The 10043-nt window shown below is 57.6% G+C and overlaps 1 protein-coding gene across 2 annotated transcripts; it reads left to right on the top strand.

Annotated features, from left to right (window-relative positions):
• On the top strand, positions 1 to 10043 carry OPRL1 (opioid related nociceptin receptor 1). Of its 2 annotated transcripts, none has more exons than XM_030826634.1 (4): positions 1 to 925; positions 2242 to 2507; positions 7247 to 7602; positions 7721 to 10043. In XM_030826634.1, exons 2-4 carry the CDS (start codon positions 2275 to 2277, stop codon positions 8242 to 8244), a joined length of 1113 nt encoding a protein of 370 aa, XP_030682494.1. In that variant the 5' UTR covers positions 1 to 925; positions 2242 to 2274; the 3' UTR covers positions 8245 to 10043. The 2 variants fall into 2 exon arrangements, with proteins under 2 accessions (XP_030682494.1, XP_030682493.1); XM_030826633.1 differs by lacking the exon at positions 1 to 925 and adding an exon at positions 1458 to 1651.

Raw genomic sequence — 10043 nt, 5'->3', positions numbered from 1 at the left:
TGGATTCCTGCCCCCTCTCGGCTCCTGAGGTCAGGGGGCTCACCCTCGAGCTTTGCCTGGAGAGCGTGTTTGTGCATGTGTGTGTCCTCTGGCTGTCGGAGGGCCTTGGTCTGTGTCTGCCTGTTCCCACAGGTGTCCATGCACACTCTAGGTCTACCCATGTGCCTGTGTGCACCTTGGCGTCATCTTGCATGTGTGTGGCCCGTGTGTTTGTGCATCCCTGTGAGTGTCTGCATTTCTGAGTGTGTACCCATGTCTCTGTGTGTTCACCCGTATGCCTGTCTGGGCATCTGTGTGTGTGTTTCCAGGAATGTGTGTCCCCATGTGTCCCTTGAGTGTCTCTGTTGATGTGCCCCGTGCCTTCACACGTGTCCCTGAGTCTTGGTTGCCGTGAAGATGCAGGGAGAAATCCTGGGGGACAGCGAAGGATGCTGGGTCCTGGGGCATCTGCCTGTTCCATCCTCTCCTGATTTGCCAGGTATCCTAGCAACGCTGCTGCCAGTTGCCTAGCAACCAGGTCCCCACTCTTGGAGAAGGTGCTCTGAGCAGGGTCTGAGCTGTGTGGGGAGAGGTCTGGTTCTCCTGCAAAGCTCGTGCAGGAAGTACGACCCCATGACCGGGAGGGAGCTGGTGATTCAGCTCAGGGGTCACCCACACGGCCTTGACCTGTGACCTTTCATCTCAGTGGGTCAGGCATGGGACCCCCGTGCTGAGAAGGAGGCAACTCTAAAGGAGCCATTCAGCTGTGTGGGTGCCAGGGGCCTGTCTGAGGGAGTGATGCTCAGGCATTGATCTGGGACCCAGCTGTGGCAGAGGTGCCCTGGGCGTGTCTCCAAGTGACGAACAGACCTGGGTTTCAACCCTGTCTGCCACTGTGACAGGTGGCCTCACACCTCTGCGGCTTCATGCTCTCCGCAGTCGCCGGGTATGGTGGGGGTGACTGAGCTCCAGGAGCACACAGTAGGTGCTGGGCCAGTGCCGTGTCCTGGACCCAAGCATCTTACCCGCTTGTTTACAACGAAGCTTTGATCTGTCAAGAGCTGGCCAGGTGGGGGCATTTCGGTGTGCTGGGAGCCCAGCTCGGGGGTCCAGGCCAGTCTGTCCAAGGCTGTGTCTCTGTGTGAGTCGTGGTCCCCGTGTCTGTGTGTCCGAGTCTGTGAGCATGTCTCTGTGTGTGTCTCCCTGAGGCTCCGTCCCCAGGTGTGAGTCTGTGTGTCCTTGTGTGTGTCTGTCTGTCCTGTGTCTCCAATCCTGTGTCTGTGAACCCGTGGGCATCTCTGTCCGTGTGTCCTGGCCTGTGCGTGTGTCTCCGTCTAGGGTCTGTGGGTCTGAGCCTCCTTTTTTGTCTCTGTATGTGTGTCCCGGTCTGTGTGTCTGTCCCCGTCCAGTGTGGGGCCGGCGCAGCCCCCCCATCCTCCAGCCTGCGTAGGCCCTCCCCTTCTGGAGCTGCAGCCTCCTCCCCCTCCCCCCCAGCTTCGGGCTGCCGGCTCACTTGGCTGCTGCGTCTGGTCTGGCGTCTGCTGAGAAGATCCTGTACTGAGGCGAGTGGCGGCAGGGCCTCTTCTGCCCTGCTCTGCACCTGTGCTCGACTGCTGGCCGGCTGAGGGTGGGGGTCTCCACGGTGGTCCCAGCTCCCAAGGAGGTTGCAGAGGTAAGGGCCTGAGCCGCTGGAGGTCGGGTGGGGGTCCTGCTGACAGACTGCAGCAAAGCAGGGCGGGTGGAGGGGGCAGGAGGAAGCTGTGCTCCCAGGAGGAAGGCTGGGTCCCAAGCGTTTCTGGGTGTGTCTCAGTCTCTTTGGTGCCTGCGTGTGCGTGAGGGCAGGTTTGGGCATTTCTGTGTGTCTGTGTGTGTGACTTGTGTCCCTGCATCCCTGTGCTGTGAACACACCAGTGGCTGTGTGTTCATGAGTCCCTGTGGGTGGACACGTGTCCTGGGGCGTAGCTGCCTCCAGACAGCCTGTGTGTGAGTCTCTAAACCAAATGGGACCATGTCCTTGCGGGTGCATACGTGTCTTTGTGTTCTGTGAGTCCCTGTCTGTGCACACATGTCCTCGTGTCTCCATGTGTCCCTGCATGTGCATGTGTGCCTGTGTGTTCTGGTGTGTGTGCCCGTGTGCTTCAGTGTCTGTGGCTGCCCAGTGTGGGGGTCCATGTGCCTGCTGGGCTGCACGTGCTAGGTTGTGAGGCCTCTGCTGGGCGTGTGTCTGGCACTGCAGCCACTTGTCTCTGTGCTCTGTCCCAGGTACTGCACTGAGTGGATTTGCAGGGCAGTGGCATGGAGCCCCTCTTCCCCGCCCCGCTCTGGGAGGTGATCTACGGCAGCCACCTGCAGGGCAACCTGTCCGTCCTGAGCCCCAACCACAGTCTGCTGCCTCCGCATCTGCTGCTCAATGCCAGCCACGGCGCCTTCCTGCCCCTCGGGCTCAAGGTCACCATCGTGGGGCTCTACCTGGCCGTGTGTGTCGGAGGGCTCCTGGGGAACTGCCTTGTCATGTACGTCATCCTCAGGTAGGCTGGGCCGCAAGTTCCTGTCTGGTGAGTCCCACACAGCTGCAGGGGGGAAACTGAGGCGGGGCCTGTTCTGGACGGGCCTGAGCAGCTGTTGATTTCCTGCTTCCCCCATTCAATGTTTTTGACCCTGTCCAGGAGGCAGGGTCAATCCTGAGGCCCTGGGTGCTCCTCTCCCCAGGGAGGGGAGGGGAGGGGAGGGGGCTGGCCCTGGCCCACCCCGCTCTGTCCCAGGCAGAGATGTCACCACCCTGACCCCTGGTTTGAGCTGTGGACCAGGCTCTGTGTCAAGCTGTCTGCTTGAGTGACCTCATGAGATCCCACAGTGGCCCTGGGAGAGGCTTTTTTCAGCCCATTCCCTAGATGGGCGAAGGGAGGCGCAGGGGCTGGAGCTGGGACGGTTCTGAAACCCCTCTCAGGCTCCAGGGCTCTTGCTCATGGCAGGTGTCTGTGGCTGAGCCCATGATCTGTTGGTGCTCAGAGATGGGAAAACTTGTGGGGGCCATTGAGAGAGCAGCTGATAGTTGAGGTTGAGGGGGCAGTGTGGGGGCAGTGTGGGGGCAGTGTGGGGGTCAGTGTGGGGGCAGTGTGGGGGGCAGTGTGTGGGGCAGTGGGGGGCAGTGTGGGGGGCAGTGTGTGGGGCAGTGGGGGCAGTGTGGGGGCATGTGGGGGGTGGGGGCAGTGTGGGGCAGTGGGGGCGTGTGTGGGTCAGTGTGGGGGCGTGTGTGGGCAGTGGGGGGGGGGGGGCAGTGTGGGGTCAGTGTGGGGGGCAGTGTGGGGGCAGTGTGGGGGCAGTGTGGGGGCAGTGTGGGGGGCCGTGTGTGGGCAGTGTGGGGCAGTGTGGGGGCAGTGGGGGGTGGGGGTCAGTGTGGGGGGCAGTGGGGGGTGGGGGCAGTGTGGGGGCCGTGTGTGGGTCAGTGTGGGGGGCAGTGTGTGGGTCAGTGTGGGGGGCCGTGTGTGGGTCAGTGTGGGGGGCCATGTGGGGGCCGTGTGTGGGTCAGTGTGGGGGCCGTGTGTGGGTCAGTGTGGGGGGCCGTGTGTGGGTCAGTGTGGGGGGCAGTGTGTGGGTCAGTGTGGGGGGCAGTGTGTGGGGCAGTGGGGGGCAGTGTGGGGGTCAGTGTGGGGGTCAGTGTGGGGAAGAAGTGTGGGGGGCAGTGTGGGAAAGAAGTGGGGGGGCAGTGTGGGAAAGCAGTGTGGGGGATAATGGGGAGCAGCCAGGGAGATAGTGGGGGGGGGATAGGTGGGGATACTGTGGGGGATAGTGTGGGGGGATACTGTGGGGGACAGCGGGGAGCAGCCAGGGAGATAACGGGGGGATAGCATGGGAGGATAGTGTTAGAGACAGTGGGGGCAGCCAGAGGAATAGCGGGGGGATAGTGTGGGGGACAGTAGGGGGATAGTCGGGGGAGCCAAGGGGATAGCAGGGGAATAGCGTGGGGGAGATGGTGTGGGGGGGATAGTGTGGGGGGCATAGTGGGGGGACCCAGGGATATAGCAGGTGGATAGCATGGGGGAGATCGTCTGGGGGGATAGTGGGAGGATAGCGTGGGGGAGACGGTGTGGGGGGAGATGGTGTGGGGTGGATAGTTGGGGGGAGCCAGGGGATAGCGGGGGGATAGCATTGGGGACAGCATGGGGGGCGGCGTGGGCGTGGGCAAGGAACCCTTCACGTGGATTGTGGATTGGGCAGGTAGAAGACGGAGATGACTTAAGCAGAAAGGCAGGGTTTTCTGGGCAGAGGAAATGATGGGCTCCAAATCTATCCCGAGGAGACAGAACTGAAGGGGCAGCAGGTGGGATCTTGAAGGCCGAGTTGGGGGAACTCTGTTCTTCAGGCAGTGGGGGGTTATGGGTGGTGCTTTAGCAGGAAAATGACTGACAGCTGGAATGAGGTTTCTTATTGGTCCAGGATATTTGCCTGGACCCAGAAAAGGGTGATTCTGAAGAAAGTGCCCAGAGCTCTAAAGCAAGTGTTCCCTCCTTATAACCTCAAAGGGCCCCAACCAGAGGTGTTATGTAGGTAGAGGCAGGACAGGCTAGTGGGGGTGTTCAAGCTTCCACCATCCTTGCCCTGTCCTCTTAGTGTCCCTGAGAAAAGCTGTTCCCCTTTGGCCTTGTTTTTCCCATCTGGAAAGTGAGCAAGGTGGACCATGTAGCCACGTGTGTATGTGTGTGTGCACGTGTGTGCGTGTGTGCGTGTGTGTGCAGGTGGTGCATGGTCAGACGAGAGAGTGGGAAGAACAGCTGTCCCTCCCCAGTGCTGACTCCTAAGGGAAGCTCCTGGGGAGGTTGCTCCGTGATGCGCATATGTGCATGTCCCTTCATGGCTGGCGGGCGTGTCACGGCTGAGGAGTGCGGCAGCCTGGGGAAGTCCCTGGGCTTGAGCACCTTTCCTGATATTATCGCTTCTCTACTGTGTTTCTCCTCTGCATTGAGGCATTTAATCTCTCAGAGGCACTTCCTGGATTAGAGCAGACAGGGAAGGTCATCTGCTGGCCAGAGTCCCCAGAGAGAGCGATGCTCAGGGGCTGCTGCGGCCACACTGGCCCAAGAGGCAGCATGCAGCATGTTTTGAGCCAGTGGGCTGGGGTGACCATCCTGGGAGTCAGAACACTCCGTTCTGAGCCCTGCTCTGCTTTTTACCAGCTCTAAGTCCTCAAAAATACAACATAGACCCTCTGGGCCTCAGTTTCCTCCTCTATAGAGTGGGGATCAAAGTAGTATTTTTGCAAATCTTCAATGACATAAATTCCCCCTGAAGAGCTTGTCACAGGTATTTGCCATCATCATTGTCATTGTTGTTGTCTCTTCGTAATTGTGGCCTCTTTGTGCTTATTCATAATCCCTCTCTAAGAGGCAGAACTGAGCCCCATATTTCCTCATGGCAGCTACACTGACACAGAATAGTGTCATCTTGGGTGCTGCTGCCACTGCCAATATCGTCGCCACCATCATCATCACAACCATCACCATCACCACCATTATCACCATCACCACTATCACCACCACCATCATCATCACATTCATCATCACTATTACCATCATCATCACCATCATCACCATCACCATCCTCACTATCACCACTATCACTATCACCATCACAGTCATCACCGTCACCATAATTATCACCATCACCACTATCACCACCACCATCATCATCACATTCATCATCACAATCATTACCATCATCACCATCCTCACTATCACCACCATCACTATCACCATCACAGTCATCACCATCCTATCACCACCATCACTATCACCATCACAGTCATCACTGTCACCATAATTATCACCATCACCACTATCACCACCACCATCATCATCACATTCATCACCACCACCATCCTCACTATCACCACCGTCACTATCACCATCACAGTCATCACTGTCACCATAATTATCACCATCACCACTATCACCACCACCATCATCATCACATTCATCATCACAATCATTACCATCATCACCATCCTCACTATCACCACCATCACTATCACCATCACAGTCATCACCATCACCATAATTATCACCATCATCATAATTATCACCATCACCACTATCACCACCACCTCATCATCACATCGTCACCACCACCATCCTCACTATCACCACCATCACTATCACCATCACAGTCATCACCGTCACCATAATTATCACCATCACCACTATCACCACCACCATCATCACATTCATCATCACAATCATTACCATCATCACCATCCTCACTATCACTACCATCACTATCACCATCACAGTCATCACCATCATCACCATCACCATCCTCACTATCACCCCCATCACTATCACCACCACAGTCATCACCATCACCATAATTATCACCATCATCATAATTATCACCATCACCACTATCACCACCACCATCATCATCACATTCATCATCACTATTACCATCATCATCACCATCATCACCATCATCATCACCATCACCATCATCACCACCATCATTACATTTGTCACCATCACCATTATCACCATCACTACTGTCACCACCACCATCATGTTCAGTCATCACCATCACCACCATGATCACTACCATCACCACCAGCATTACCACCATAACCCCCCCCAACTATTACACCATTAACTTATTTAACAAAAATTTATTAATCGCCAACAATTTTCCCAGCCCTTTCCAGCACCTTTTCAGGTGCTTGAATACAATCATACCTTATTAGCATCCCTCCTGTCCCTATCACCATTTTCTGTCTCCATTGCTAGACAGCAGTGTGGACTTGGAAGCCTTTTGACATGTTCTTATTGATTCTGGAGCCCTCAGAAACCTCTGGCAACTGTAGGGTCAGCATTTGACTTTGTGAGGGGTCATGGAGGGGACTCAAAAGCAAGGAGAGCAGGCTCTTTCCCTTAGGGCTCTAAACCTTTGCTCCTGTGCAGAATCCAGGGTGTGTTCTGGCACCCTACATGCCCTGACTCCTCTAAAGTAGACCCGTGTTTAAGGCTTGGAATCCTTTTGTGTGTGTCAGAGTCACTTGAGGAGCTGGTTAAGATGTTTGACCCCAGGCCCCATCCCCTGAGACTGACTCAGTGAGTCTCAGGTGGGTCCAGGACCTGTCACTTACCAAGCCCCCATGGGAATTCTGATGTTAAGGGACTCAGGGCCAGTGTAGCTTGTGGTGGCCAAGAGGAGCCCCTTCCCTTTGCTGCCCGGTCCAGCCAGCATGGCCAAGTGAAGCCCTTCTTCTCCCTCTACTCCACAGGCACACCAAAATGAAGACAGCCACCAACATTTACATCTTTAACCTGGCCCTGGCCGACACTCTGGTCCTGCTGACACTGCCCTTCCAGGGCACAGACATCCTCCTGGGCTTCTGGCCGTTTGGGAATGCCCTGTGCAAGACAGTCATTGCCATTGACTACTACAACATGTTCACCAGCACCTTCACCCTGACTGCCATGAGTGTGGATCGCTATGTAGCCATCTGCCACCCCATCCGTGCCCTCGACGTCCGCACATCCAGCAAAGCCCAGGCTGTCAATGTGGCCATCTGGGCCCTGGCCTCTGCTGTGGGTGTTCCTGTTGCCATCATGGGCTCGGCACAGGTCGAGGATGAAGGTCAGTGGGGTGTCCCCTCCTACCCTCACCAGGCTCTGGGGCTCCTGAGTGGCTCCTCTGGGCCCACTTGCCCTCCACGTCTCCTGGGCCCACTCTGACCCCATTTCTCTCCCCGCAGAGATCGAGTGCCTGGTGGAGATCCCTACCCCTCAGGACTACTGGGGCCCTGTGTTTGCCATCTGCATCTTCCTCTTCTCCTTCATCATCCCTGTGCTCATCATCTCTGTCTGCTACAGCCTCATGATCCGGCGGCTCCGTGGAGTCCGCCTGCTCTCAGGCTCCCGAGAGAAGGACCGGAACTTGCGGCACATCACTCGGCTGGTGCTGGTGGTGGTGGCTGTGTTCGTGGGCTGCTGGACGCCTGTCCAGGTCTTCGTGCTGGTCCAAGGTCTGGGAGTTCAGCCGGGCAGCGAGACTGCTGTGGCCATTCTGCGCTTCTGCACAGCCCTGGGCTACGTCAACAGCTGCCTCAACCCCATCCTCTATGCCTTCCTGGATGAGAACTTCAAGGCCTGCTTCCGCAAGTTCTGCTGTGCATCTGCCCTGCGCCGGGACGTGCAGGTGTCTGACCGTGTGCGTAGCATTGCCAAGGATGTGGCCCTGGCCTGCAAGACCTCGGAGACGGTACCACGGCCCGCATGACTAGGCGTGGACCTGCCCATGGTGCCTGTCAGCCCGCAGAGCCCATCTACGCCCAACACGGAGCTCACACAGGTCACTGCTCTCTAGGCTGACACCCTGAACCCTGAACATCCAGAGCCTGGGATGGGCTTTTCCCTGTGGGCCAGGGACGCTCGGTCCCAGAGGAGGACCTAGTGACATCATGGGACAGGTGAAAGCATTGGGGCCACCTCCATGGCCCCAGACAGACTAAAGCTGCCCTCCTGGTGCAGGGCTGAGGGGACACAAGGACCCACCTGGAAGCAGCTGCCGTGCTGGTGGATGGCCGTGACTGGAGCCCGTGCCCCTGCCTCCCCGCGCTTCACCTGACTCTTGGCCTCTCTGCTGCTGCATTGGCACAACCCTGGGTGGGCACGCACCCGGAGGAGGAGCAGCAGCTGTGTCATCCTGTGCACCCCCATGTGCTGTGTGCTGTTTGCATGGCAGGGCTCCAGCTGCCTTCAGCCCTGTGACGTCTCCTCAGGGCAGCTGGACAGGCTTGGCGCTGCCCGGGAAGTGCAGCAGGCAGCTTTTCTTTGGGGTGGGACTTGCCCTGAGCTTGGAGCTGCCACCTGGAGGACTTGCCTGTTCTGACTCCACCTGTGCAGCCAGGGCCACCCCGGGAGCTGCAGACCGTGAGCTGGTCCTGGGCCAGCCGCACCTCTGAAGGTTTTCTGTGTGCTGCGCTGTGCAGGCCTCGTCCCTGACTGCAGCTGGACTGTGGGCCCAACCCCCATTTCCCTTCAGGAGACCAACGAGAGGCCCTGGCCCATTCCCCCCAGCGGTGCAATGAACTATCATGCTGTGGGCCGTCAGCTGAGCTCTGCTTCTCGGTGTGTGGCAGCTGTCTCGGGAGGAAGGAGCTGCGTGACCACGTGGGCAGCTCTGTTGTTCACAAAGTGGAGGCCTCGTTTTCCTGGTCTTGACTGCTCTGTTTGGGAGGGAGAAGATTCTCTGGGGGTCCCCACACCCTCCCAGGGCTCCCCTCACAGCCTGTCCTTTGCTTGAAGCCAGAGGTCAGTGGCCGTGCTCTGTTGCGGGGGAAGCTGTGTGGAAGGAGAAGCTGGTGGCCACAGCGGAGTCCTGCTCTGGTGACGCCTGCTTCATTTACTGGCTCTGCGTAGGGCCTGAGCTTGCTGCCCAACGGGAGGATGGCTTCACAGCAGAGCCAGCATGAGGGGTGGGGCTTGGCAGGGCTTGCTTGAGCCAAACGGCAAAGGCTGTGGTGGCTGTGAGGACGCTGCGGCGGTGGGGGGGCCTCCGTACCTCAGGGGATGCCCCGCTGTGGTCACCCAGAGAATCACCCTTCCTGGTCTACAGATGGAAGCTGCAGGCTGGTGACTTTGCAAACGCACTTCCTACGGATGAACTATTAAAAGACCTGTAACATTGAAAAAACTCATTTTTTCCACCAAGACCTTGGCCAGGTAACCTACCTTAGGCACCTGCAAAGAACAGGAAGTGATGGCTGTGTCCCAACAGAGCCTGGGCTGCTCCTCCAGCTCTGGGGAGTCTAGGCCGTGGGGACTGTTCTGGGGAGGCCCATGCTGTCTCCATGACGTCTGTGTCAGGAGTCTCTGAGGTCGGGAGCTGCCTAGCTACAGTTTTCTTACCAAGGTTAAGTGTTTTGTGAATCTGTGCTGATGTAATGTGCATCTTCACGTATTTATGCATGTGGCAAGCGTTACTTCCTGTGCACGTAGCCAGCCCTGGGTCTGTCTCTGGGGTAATGAAAAAGGACCGTAATAAGCACCTGCTCACCGGCTGGGTCTTCTTCATAA

This window comes from Nomascus leucogenys, chromosome 13 (assembly GCF_006542625.1).
Source record: "Nomascus leucogenys isolate Asia chromosome 13, Asia_NLE_v1, whole genome shotgun sequence".
In the NCBI taxonomy this organism is placed as follows: domain Eukaryota; kingdom Metazoa; phylum Chordata; class Mammalia; order Primates; family Hylobatidae; genus Nomascus; species Nomascus leucogenys.
The sequence above is the reverse complement of the archived record's forward strand: the minus strand, read 5'-3'. Positions and strand labels throughout refer to the sequence as shown.

What these genes read in the sequence shown, in the direction of transcription:
- OPRL1 (XM_030826634.1), top strand. Translation starts at nt 2,275, where the DNA reads ATGGAGCCCCTCTTCCCCGCCCCGCTCTGGGAGGTGATCTACGGCAGC. An exon ending in GTCATGTACGTCATCCTCAG is followed by an intron (nt 2,508 to 7,246) that starts GTAGGCTGGGCC and finishes TCTACTCCACAG; the next exon opens with GCACACCAAAATGAAGACAG. An exon ending in GGCACAGGTCGAGGATGAAG is followed by an intron (nt 7,603 to 7,720) that starts GTCAGTGGGGTG and finishes CTCTCCCCGCAG; the next exon opens with AGATCGAGTGCCTGGTGGAG.